Source organism: Bombyx mori, chromosome 5, assembly GCF_030269925.1.
Source record: "Bombyx mori chromosome 5, ASM3026992v2".
In the NCBI taxonomy this organism is placed as follows: Eukaryota; Metazoa; Arthropoda; class Insecta; order Lepidoptera; family Bombycidae; genus Bombyx; species Bombyx mori.
This window is the reverse complement of record NC_085111.1, coordinates 2,741,496-2,753,841: the sequence shown is the minus strand read 5'-3', so window position 1 is coordinate 2,753,841 and position 12,346 is coordinate 2,741,496. Positions and strand designations below refer to the sequence as shown.

Here is a 12,346-nt window from a genome sequence, read left to right as displayed (position 1 = left end):
AGTCTATAGAGTACTGTAAAACTTTTCAACGCGAATTATTAAATATAGGTATATTGCATTCTAACACATTACTATCACTATTCATTTTGAGATTTTGTCTACTCAAACAGTAGGTAGCTAACTATTTTGAAATAGATTGACTCAACCTGAATCTGAATCCATGACTATCATTATTCATCATTACAATGCACTATTTGTGTATTTGAGTGGGTTTCTGGATGACTTAGATCCACAATGACACCTGATAAGTCACATTGTATTCTTAATTAATCTCTAAGTTACTTTTTATTTTTAATATTGCCAATAATATGTTGGATGTTCTCACAACGGCGAACCATCAAGTTTTGTTCATTTAGACGCAAAACAACTTTGTTCATAAACTCCATAAAGATAAACAGAAATAAAGTCTATTGACTTGATCTGTTTGCTGAGCTAAAGCATCATTGAGCGCTGTAGGTGGCTTTGTGATTAGATTCAAGATTTTTGTCTGCTGAGTTCTCTATTTTTTTTGTCTTTTTAAAATGAAGAAATTAGATATTGAGAACTATAGATAATACATAGTTTAGAGAAGTAGGTAAACTGGTCTGACCACGGAATAGATAAATAAGGTAAATAATATGGATTGAGGTGACAGGTAGAGGAAACTGGAGACAAAGACGAGTACTATTTGCTCTAAACATTTTACTGAAAATGATTTTACCATAAAAAAATCAGGCTACACTTTGTTTTGAAAAATTCATTCGCAATTAATAGCAAGCGCCAACTGCTTAACAAATACGTTTTATTTCAGGGACAGTGATTTTTTGTAATTAATAAAAGTCAAATAGTTTTTTTTCAATATTTATTTCATGTTTCATTTTTCCCCATTTATTTATCAGATAATTTATCGATAAAGAATATCGGTTTTATCAAGTACTAGCGTGTATGAACATTTTTATTGCCTTTTTGCGTGTGTGAGTGTGTATGCCTACGGGAGTTTAGTGCTAGTTTGCGAACGAATATCTGTCCTGAGATGATTATGTGTGGGTGTTTTTGTTGTGTGCGAAATATTTGTAATTATAGTTTGCGTATGTGTAGAAATTAAAATAGTGGGGATGAAGCGGCGACACTGGTTCTAATACAAAATTAGAGCAAAGGCCTTTCCAACCTTATTTATCTATTCCGTGGGTCAGACCATAGAAATATTTTACACTATTTAATGTATAATAAAATAATAACAATATATAATATACAAGTAAAAGTGGACATTATTTTCTCTAGTGATGACTTAGAAATAAAATCTATATGTGGTGACTTATCAGTTTATATAATTAGATACGTTTGAATTCGTATAGTATTGATTAATTTATAAATCAACGAGAATAAAACACAAATTCTTATATATTCAAATGTTTTTATTCAGCGTCGACAAAATGAAAATTTCATCAGGCTGTTACATTATTGCCCTTATGGTCCGAGTTGTAAGAAGTAGCGGACGCGGAAGCGGAGGCGATTGCTTTGGAGAACGAGCGCCCACCACGACGATTTTCATTTGACCCGTACCCTTGTCTGTTGTAGGCTAATTCACGACTGCCGCTTTCGCTGTAAGACATTATATTTATTTAGACGTTAGATATTTTGACAGCAGGTAACGCGAAAATACGTCATGTTATGTCTATGTTAAAAATCTGAAAATTATATTATCTTGTTCTTTACGGGTGGGACAAATATTGCCCGAGACTTCTCAAAATTATTCGGGGTCAATAATATGGAAGTAAACGTGAGAGTTGCGTAGTTTCGAAGCTTCGGGATGCGAAATTTCCGCAATCTCGAAATTATTCGCCATTCGCAAGTCGTCATGGCCTAAAGGATAAGACGTCCGGTGCATTCGTATTTAGCGATGTACCGGTGATTGAATTCGGCAAATAAGTAAAAAAAAATTCCAATGAAGTACGCACTTATAAAATCCTCACAATTGACTTCACGGCGAAGAAATAAAAATGAAACCCGCAAAGTTTTAATTTGTGTATTTACTGGTAGGTACCACCACCCTGGCTATTTCTGCCGTAAAGCAGTAATGAGTTTCGGTTTGAAGGATGGGGTAGCCGTTGCACTGAAAAAACTGAGATCTAAAAACTCATATCTCCATCATCCAGGTAGGTGGCGACATTTACGTTGTGGATGTCCACTCACCTAAGCAATATAAAAAAAAAGTGACACATACTTAAATCCTTTTCCTTCTTCATCCTCGCAGTCGTTGTTGTTCTCTATGCTGACGCTAGCGTCTCGTTCGTCGCTTTCACGTCCGTACCCGCTCCCGCCACCTCTGCTGTACCCGCTGTTGTTGAAACCTCGTCTGATTCGCATCCCTGAAAAGATTTATTGGTCTTCAACGGTAGACAAGCTCACGGTCCACTCGATTGTGATTGGTTACGGTCGCTCTTGGACATCAGCAAGGCACAATCAAACCGCAAACCTACAGCAGCGGATATCAGAGGATTTAAATATCCATTTAAAGTAGGACATATCTTAGAACCCGTGGTTTCGTGTTCTTGGAACTTTATCATAATTATCCAATAGTTCATTAGGATTGTATTTAGAATATTTTCTCCAAGGGAATATTGTAAATTTTAATACATTTGTATACATACATAGCCTAATGTAAAAATAGGTAATAGTATAAAAAAATTAAAAAAAGTACGTGGAAATAGTAAAACGAACTAACATTTTTTCGCACGAATGAACATAGATTCGTCCACGAACCTCAATCCAGCAGTCAGGGGGACCTTGTTACTGCAATATTCAGTCAAAACACGTCATTTCGGATCCTCCCGATCCACTAATCTCAAGCACCGGTCACCGTCATCGACAAGTAAATTAACTCATAGACACAGCCCACTGAGTTTCTCGCCGGACCTTCTCAGTGGGTCGCGTTTCCGATCCGGTGGTAGATTCTGCGAAGCACGGCTCTTGCTAGGGCCAGTGCTAGCAACACTCCCGGTTTGAGCCCCGTGAGCTCACCTATTCGCCCGGCTACGCTGACATAGCCTCTCAAGTCTATCAGCTTAGGTAGGAAAAAAAAGTTGTCTATACGCTGTGGTATATATGACAGATGATTGCCTCACGGTAGAGATAGGTAGGAGGGTTCAATAGGAAAATATCATGTTCAATCAGTATCTCAGTAAACTAGAACAACAGTTTTGCTTCCTCCACGTTCGTTTAGTTTTGAGCCAATAAATTAATAGTAGGTACTGGGTTATGTTAAAAAAAAAAGAAGTCAACAAAACAATATAAAATCATACTCACCCGATGCACTTAACGCACTCAGAACGATCGCCAAAAGCAATAGACCGGTTCTCATCGTGTCACACAAATGTTTCCGAAAATTCGCGGTTTTCCTTTTATAGTGAACTGTGACCATGCTTCATGGTGCACAGGATGGATTCATTGGACTCCCAAATTAACGTGACGGACGCACAATGTCCGAGTGTCACGTAACGCCGTGATGGACAGACAAAAGAATAGTTTTACATCATTGCTATAGCCGTAATTTGAACGTCACCGAAGGGACCTTGGGTTTTGATGCACGATTTTTCGTTATTTAGGAGAATTTAATAAGAAAATGATTACTACCATAACATTATGCATAACATTTGTTTTTTTTTATTGCTAAAGTGGTTACCGGAGCCCATAGACATTACACCAATCTGTATAGACTCAAACCGCTTGCTCAGCGGTGAGTCCCCATGTAACCAAATTCGCATCGCCTTCTCCACTCAAGATTACTCCGGCTTATCAAGAGTTTGTCTGCCCTTCGGCGCCCGAGTCCGATGATAGCTTAAAGTATGCCTTTCTGACTAAGACATGCTTCCTTGCTTCCCTGAGTAGGAACGGACTCCTTTATTCCTTGGGCCCGCGGTCTGCTCCCAACACCTTGCAGATCGTCAAGTCCCACATATCCTGCACGCCCCCCGTGGTGTGGGGACTTCGTAGGAGGTTCGGGCTCCGGCCCAAAAAAAAAATACCCGTTGCCCATACAACGTAAATTCCGCCACCCACCTTGAGACATGAGTACAGTACAAAATAGGGATAATCGATATTACAAAAACATCAATGTTGATATCGATGTTAACATATATCCGATAACCGTTAAAAATACGAGTATATTCAGTTGAATTCGTGTTCATCTTGCAAACGACTTTAATGCTTTGTCTTCGATACCGACCGTCGTAATGAGATATCGTAACGGATTGTCCTAAAAATCTGAAATCTTTGCTTCCCAATCAGGATTCTGTTTCCCAATCAGGGACGTGCAAACGACATTACTTTTTTTTATGGGGTATATTTAAAAAGTAAATGCCTCTAGTGCAGTTTTACATTTACAGGCAAACAAACAGTTCGAACACAAGCGTAATTAAAAATCCAAGGTCAAGTCCGAGGCTACTTACTAATGCATCGGTTTTTTCATTGTGCCTTTTACTTTAATTACATGCACGATCGATTTGTCTCTAAAATCTTAAGTATTTAAACTGAAACATTCCAGCCTAATTTGTATTCGAAGAAGAAGAACACGCGATGAAACATCTAACGACGATCGCTCTTGTAATTATTGTGTTAGTTGTGTGCGTGTCCGCCATGCCGGGTAAGATTTTTTAATACTAACCTTATACTAATATTAAAAATTGATGCCAAGTTTGACGCTCTCATCTGGCGCTAAAATAAGATTCCCTGTACTACAGGAGTCAGAGACTGCAATACTTGTTTAAATATGTTTAAGTAAAATGTATCAGACAAAGAGAAAACAAAATTAAATGTGTATTGAACACGAACTTTGGCCCGATCCATTCGCACAAATGGACATAGATTCGTGTTATTATTATTCTTCATACAGCCCGGCAATTGTTACTGCACTATTCAGTCAAAACACGTCATTTCGGATCCTCCCGATCCACTAACGGTGCTTTTAGGTACCCCAAGCACGGGTCAATCGTTTTCGTCGAACCCGTCGCTTGCGACGAAGGGCTCGGCGAGTAAATTAACCCACAGACACAGCCCACTGAGTTTCTCGCAGGATCTTCTCAGCGGGTCGTGTTTCCAATCTGGTGGTATATTCTGCGAAGCACTGCTCTTGCTAGGGTTCGTGTTAGCAACGTCGTCAGATTTGAGTCCCGTGAGCTCACCTACTTGTTAGGGTTACGCTGAAATGGCCTCTCAAGGCCATCAGCTTAGTTAGTAAAAAAATAATCAAATATCTATTCTTACCATGTTTGAGTCGAGTCAAACAGCAATTACAATATTAAGTTATTTAAAATATTTGACTGGTATATTTTGCGACATATATTTGAGTATTGCATTTGTTTGTCTCACGTCTAGTTGAAGTCCCACAGCTGAGAATAAGTTGTAAGTATTCACGGTCACTTAAACGATATTAAAATATGATGTATACACAAACTTTATTAAATTATGTTTATCTTCTTTGGCTACCAAAATATGGATTGATCAGTTAATAAAACATCAATTTTCAAACGTTTGTTATTTTACAGACGATGGTGGTAAAGGCGGCAATACTAAAGGTGGAGTCACAGCGGCTGGTAAAGGTGGAGGGGGCGGTGGCAGCAGTAGTAGCAGCTCTAGCAGTAGTGAGAGCGATGAAAGTGGAGATGATGGAGGAAACGGAGGAAAAGGTGGCGGAAAAGGCGGAAAAAAGGGCTGGTGACAAGACTTCTGGAGATGATAAACGTAAACAACAATTATGCTTAACAACTGAAATATTTAGTCCAAAGATGTAATAATAATGTTAAGTTTTATTTTGTTAAATTCAAGATCTTAAATATATAATAACAGTAAAATAAACAGCTGTTAGAGTTATTCGATTCATTTATAACTTCATTTAGATAACTTATTACTTTTAAAATTTTAATCTCGTGTTTATTGTGTTCATTATTTCCGTCGTTTATATGTAGTTTTCTTGGTTACTCTTAGTTGTCTAAGGGTTTCAAGTTCGAAGTCAGTCAGTTAAAGAATATTCAATAATATACTGCGTCCTCAGTGGACTTCTTCTTGTGTTATGTTTTCGGCATACATAACACAAGAGAAAACAGCTCGAGGCCTGTCAGTTCGTTTATTTATTTACTTATCTATTTTACTGGTAGTAAGACCTCTTGTGAGTCCGCACTGGTAGGTACCACCAACCTGCCTATTTCTGCCGTGAAGCAGTAAAGCGTTTCGGTTTGAAGGGTGGGGCAGCCGTTGTAGCTATATTGAGGCCTTAGAACTCATATTTCAAGGTGGGTGGCGGCATTTACGTTGTAGACGTCTATGGGCTCCGGTAACCACTTAACATCAGGTGGGCTGTGATCTCGTCCACCCATCTATGCTATATAAAAAAACATAATGAAACTATCGTAGGCCATTAGCGTCGTTTGCGTACCATTAATGCGTAAGTACTGCTTTTGACTTTTAGTGATTGATGCCGACCTACCGTACAAAGTATAGTAAAAATCGAAAAGTATATGGGAAATTATAGGGATCAGAAGTTCAATGCCTTCATCGTTTCAAAGACACACTGAGTGTAATGACAACGACAAGACTCGAGTCCTGCGATAGGATACGTTTTTAATAAATACCAACATTGACACGGATAATTTTCGGTCCACTGAGTTTCTCGCCGGATCTTCTCAGTGGGTCGCATTTCCGAACCGGTGGTAGATTTAGCGAAGCACCGCTCTTGCTAGGGCCAGTGTTAGCAACACTCCCGGTTTGAGCCCCGTGAGCTCACTTACTCGCCCGGTTACGCTGATATAGCCTCTCAAGGCCATCGGTATAGTTTTGACGGACTATTGCGATTGGATACTGTAAGGTACGCCATCCTGTCTATTTCTGTTGTGAAGCAGCCACGTTGTCCGGTTTATAGGATGTAACAATGAATTCGAAATACCAAGCCCAAGTCTTAAGAAAATTGTTAGCAGTAGTCATAATATGAATAATGTGAAAACCTTTTTAAAAGTTCTCAAGGACGCCAATCACATTTTAAATTGAATTAAATAATTAAGTTTTTATTTATTTTATTTTTATTGCTTAGATGGGTGAACGAGCTCATAGCTCACCTGGTGTTAAGTGGTTACTGGAGCCCATATACATCTGCAACGTAAATGCGCCACCCACCTTGAGATATAAGTTCTAAGGTCTCAAGTATAGTTACAACGGCTGCCCCACCCTTCAAACCGAAACGCATTATTGCTTCACGGCAGAAATAGGCAGGGCGGGGGTACCTACCCGCGCGGACTCACAAGAGGTCCTACCACCAGTAATTACGCAAATTATAATTTTGCGGGTTTCATTTTCGGTTTGAATTTGAATTTTGAATTTGAATTACACGATGTTATTCCTTCACTGTGGAAGTCAATCCTGAACTGAATTTGTTGAGTACGTATTTCATTATAAAAATTGGTAACCGCCTGAGATTCGAACACCGGTGCATCGTTCAACACGAATGCACCGGACGTCTTATCCTTTAGGCCACGACGACTTCAACTTAAGTGCAATCAGAAATAGTAAGTATTGGTTTATTTTTAGAGGATGATATTAATTTTTTCTAGAAAAACATTCAGTTTTTAAGTTCGGATATTAAAACTGTAGTGAAAAATGAAGCTCTTTGGAACGGATATTCAATCAACATGTCGTATATTAAAATATATATATTTATTGAAAAAACACATACAGTCGTAAAATAGAGTAAGAAATGAAAAACAATAAAATCTATCTTATATCACATTATGCTTTTGGATGTTTCTCGTGTGCCGGTGTTCCAATGGAGATTAACGTCTGGAACAATAATATTAACGCTTTTACTAAGTCCAATTTTGTTGTTTATCTGCTGTCAAGTGGATACCTCTGGTCTGAAGTCTGGAGACATCACGAAGGTTTGCCTACATTTACCTCGAGACATTTGGTTGAGGTATTAATTGTATTGAATTATATACGACCTACAACCAGTAAACGATGCTTGGCGATCGCAGACTGATTGTGTAATAGTTTGAGAACGCTGCTGTCCATTGTCGGGTGACTTCCTTAGCCCTCTTTATGACTTTAATTGATGCGGTGACTTTAGCGGTGCTATTCTAGGCCAAAATTACGATGGTGGGATCCACTCATGCTCACGCGACCTATCTACCCAAATATAACGATCCTAACCAACGGGATAGCAATACAGATTAAAAAAAAAAGTTAATTACAAATTAGGAAATGTGTCGACTTTGAAATCTCGTAGACTAAGAATACACGTGCCTAATATGCCCATTTCGGCTTCCACGGTGAATCATTGAATAATAATTAAACCATCAACACATGCAAAGTGGGACACATAAGTCTATTTGTCAACTAACGATTACTGCCCCGTAGCAGTGAAGCGTTCCAGTAGGAATGATCAGACAGTTTTTATATGTACGATACAAATGGGGCTTTCAATTTTCTCTCTCAAGATGTGTAGTGCCATTCAATGTCCGCGAGCACTGGTAGCCGCTTAAGATTGATTGAGCCCTGAGCTTGTTGGTTCATCTATAAATTACTCACTTTACGTTTGAATTCTTTTGTTAATACTAATATTTAATACAGAGATAATGCTTACCCATATCCACCTTTGTGACCACCATATCCGCCACCTCCATGCCCGCCTCCGCCCCCGCCGCCGCCACCGCCACCGTGGCCGCCACCGAAGCCGCCACCGTTGCCGCCGCCGCTTCCTCCTCCAAATCCACCGCCGCCTCCATGACCACTACCGCCGCCGCTGCCAAAACCACCGCTGCCTCCGTGGCTACCACCGCCGCCTCCGTGGCTACCACTGCCGCCTCCGTGGCTACCACCACCACCTCCGTGGCTACCACCGCCGCCGCCTCCAGAACCACCACCGACGCCGCTGCCCAAACCACCGCCGCCTCCGTGGCTACCACCGCCGCCGCCTCCAGAACCACCACCGCCGCCGCTGCCAAAACCACCGCCGCCTCCGTGGCTACCACCACCGCCTCCGTGGCTACCACCGCTGTCGCCTCCGTGGCTACCGCCGCCGTAACCGCCCTTGCCTCCGCCGCCTCCAAAGCCACCGCCTCCGCCGCCTCCAAAACCACCGCCTCCGCCACTTCCACCTCCGAGGCTACCACTTCCGCCCCCGTATCCTAAAATTAATGTTTGATTTAAAAACAGAACTAAAGAAAAACGAATTATTTATGAGAGCGAATATAATTTGTGTATATATTAAATTGATGATAATATATTAAATTAAGTACAAAGAAAATGTTGTAAATGAAATGTATGTTTGTGTATACCTGGCGCCGCGCATGCGCAAGCGAAGAGGCCCAGAGCCAACGCAGCTATAGCAAGTCGAGCCATCTCGTCGAACTGTGCTGTTCGCTTCCAGACGTAAGCTTTTATATACACACAACCTCATCTCATGACTTCATGAACGTGCAAACGTTTATCGTACTCTTCATTTTTTGCTCGGTTCTTTTTGCTTTTTGTATTATTTTCATTGATGATGGTTCCGTCTAGTTGTTCAATTATGAACCCAATGAAATATCGTCTTTCAAGTACTAGTGACCGATAGTAATTAGTTGTTTTGTTTATCAGATTTTATTACATCGGTTCTAGATGCTAAATGTGTTTTTTTGTTTTAAAATATTTAGGCTTTTAATAAAATTGTACTTTTTTAAAATTCGATTTGCAAATTAAGTGTATTTGTTAATACATTTACTTATTGATGCATCTATTAGCACTTTCTGTGCTTTATCTTTGAATGACGGACAGAAAACATTTTAGGCATTAAATCCGCAAATGCATACAAATTTTAATAAACGCGATATAAAAAATCCAAGTTCATTTCGAGGATAAACAAATCCATAATTGTAATTTAAGAATTTAACTGTCGACGATTCGTGAAAAAGCTTAAGAGAAAAAGAAAACAATTGTTTAGCTTTTATATATGAGCTCTTAATTTGCTTCGTGGCAGGCACAAGGCGGGAAATGGTTAAGTATTCTTTTTCAGTGCGGAGACTTTTGGCAAACTCGTTTTTTGTTCATATTTACACCTAGATTTAGTATCTACAATAGGTATCTATTTAAAAATTATAATAAAACGCATTTCGTACTTGCCAAAAAAGTAACGATTTCATTAATTTAAATTTTCTCTAATTTTCATTTCTTTTGTATTAGGTATGTTTAGGGAAAAAAATGCTTCATCACAATCATGACTTGATTCACAATCATCACTCATTTATTTATAATAATATAATATTCATTTGCATTTTTCATTTGATAACGCCAACACGGATGACAATTTAAATAGCAACTTTTTTTTAAAGTTTAGAAATCGTACTTCTATTGTTTTTAATAATGTTCTAATATTCAGTTAGTTTTCCTTTATTACCGTATTATATACTGATTAAAGAAAATTGCCGAATTTCAACACGCATTTCTGAAACAAATAACAAACAAGTTAGAATTTGAATTTCGAACCAGATGAGATACGAATGAGATTTGGGGTAGTTTTTAATGTATAACTCCTAATTTAACAGTGCTTACGAATATATAGGACCACGTGCCTGTCGTCATGACAACAAGTTTACTGTACTTATAATTAAGGTAACATTAAGCCTTCTGGGAACGCTGCCAACTGGCGGTGAGCTAACACAGATTTTCTATTTATAAGTAGCTTTACCTACATAATTATTATTTTTATTCATTTATTACATTAAAGGTTATGAGAATTAAATCAAATAACTCGCGAATTTTTGGCGGGAACGCGAAGAGTGAGGTTGTGTGATTTGTTTTATTTTGTCTATTTAGTGTATCTTCGGGTTTAAATGTGTAATAATGGTGGTTTATTAACTATCTGTGAAAGTGCACAAATGTGGGAAAATGAAACAAAGCCGCTGGACGTAACTTCTCGGGATCCTCCAAAAAGTCCACTGAAAAATCTTAGTAAATGACCACCATTTTACTGAGATTATATTTCATCCCATTTCATTTCATTTAATTTCATTCCAGTTGATTAATGTCTCAAATTAATCATCTTCATATCATTTCATTCCATAATATCATTTTTCATAAAAATATGAATATAAATTAAAATAAGACATGACTTAAAGGTCTCAGTTACTAGGTCATAAAATCCCTTAAAAAAATATCAAATAACTCGCTTTTGGCCCCAAATTTGAAAACAACCCACTTCATAGAAATACGCACATTAGGGCACGAATTCAAATTACAAATTCAGAACAATAGTGTAGTATCACATAATAATTTATTAATCAATGCGGAACCAAAGACAGACTATTAATTTTTTCAGCCAACACGATTCAATAAAAGTATTTAACATCGATCTTTTTTTGTTAAGCTTCGATAGAAACTACTACATTTATAAACAAAGTAATTGTTGCAGGTGTGTGTAATAATGTACGTATTGTGTACGTATATAATATAGTTTAAATTAACACTTCATACAAGTACGTTACGTGTAGGCTTAAAAAATCCTTGGTACGATGGTTACTTGGAAACGATTTTTTGTGTATATCGATAACAGGTATTCGTAGGAAATGTTTACAATATCGATTTTGATATTATGATTTATTCTTGGAACTGACGCTGCTTCGAATGCACTTGTTTATCCTCAATTGCAGTTTTAGAGACAATGTTATTGTTTATTAGAATTAAAGTAGATAGAATATAATAATTACGAATAATCATTTTTTTTCAGCCCACAGACGTCCATTGGTGGGCATAGGTATCTCCTAAAGTTCGCCACAATGACTAACTAGGTATTCCGGAATGTGTACGATAAATTCCTCCTTTGAAGCAATAGCTTGAAATAGCTGATCGCCTTCTCGGAAGAAAAAAGAAATTACTAGACCTCAGAATTATCGAATCCTCTCCTTCTTCGAACTTCAGATAAATCCACAATATCCTACCGTAACCAATTCAATTCTTCCTTGATTCGTAAACAACATCCACGGGAGAAGATGGGGAGGTGCCATTGTTTTTTGAGAGCGACATAACAGATCCAGTCATTACAATATATACGTAGTACCTTGGTGAGTCGTTCAGATGATTTACACTTCTTTTAACGGTGTAATCTCGAGTACATTCTTTTCATATTTATTTCCTGAAGTTAGTATACCTATATTGGACAGTTTTTTTGGAACGGAGTGGCTCCCCACGTGTTATCGATCAGATTTATTTGAAGCTCGAGGGGTTAAACCGAAAAAAGTGTAACAATGAATGAGGACACAAAAAACCGACATCTTTTGGCAGTGACTTTTGAGGTACTTCCCGACCGTCGAGGAAAATGAGACTTTTTTCTGTCGATTCGGCTTGACTT

General features: G+C 38.3%; 3 protein-coding genes across 3 annotated transcripts; 1 reads left to right on the top strand and 2 right to left on the bottom strand.

The window, feature by feature from the left end:
- Positions 1-1,376: 1,376 nt before the first annotated feature.
- On the bottom strand, positions 1,377-4,836 carry LOC101745841 (uncharacterized). Its single transcript, XM_004932355.5, has 4 exons — positions 4,643-4,836; positions 3,286-3,550; positions 2,204-2,348; positions 1,377-1,581 (listed from the first exon to the last, which is right to left on the bottom strand). Exons 2-4 carry the CDS (start codon positions 3,398-3,400, stop codon positions 1,425-1,427), a joined length of 417 nt encoding a protein of 138 aa, XP_004932412.2. The 5' UTR covers positions 3,401-3,550; positions 4,643-4,836; the 3' UTR covers positions 1,377-1,424.
- Positions 3,812-5,847, top strand: LOC105842461 (uncharacterized). The gene is made up of 2 exons (XM_012695663.4): positions 3,812-4,621; positions 5,523-5,847. Exons 1-2 carry the CDS (start codon positions 4,555-4,557, stop codon positions 5,693-5,695), a joined length of 240 nt encoding a protein of 79 aa, XP_012551117.2. The 5' UTR covers positions 3,812-4,554; the 3' UTR covers positions 5,696-5,847.
- Positions 5,848-7,645: 1,798 nt separating this feature from the next.
- Positions 7,646-9,424, bottom strand: LOC101745980 (glycine-rich cell wall structural protein-like). Its single transcript, NM_001309560.2, has 3 exons — positions 9,300-9,424; positions 8,606-9,149; positions 7,646-7,803 (listed from the first exon to the last, which is right to left on the bottom strand). Exons 1-3 carry the CDS (start codon positions 9,361-9,363, stop codon positions 7,797-7,799), a joined length of 615 nt encoding a protein of 204 aa, NP_001296489.2. The 5' UTR covers positions 9,364-9,424; the 3' UTR covers positions 7,646-7,796.
- Between the last annotated feature and the right edge of the window lie 2,922 nt (positions 9,425-12,346).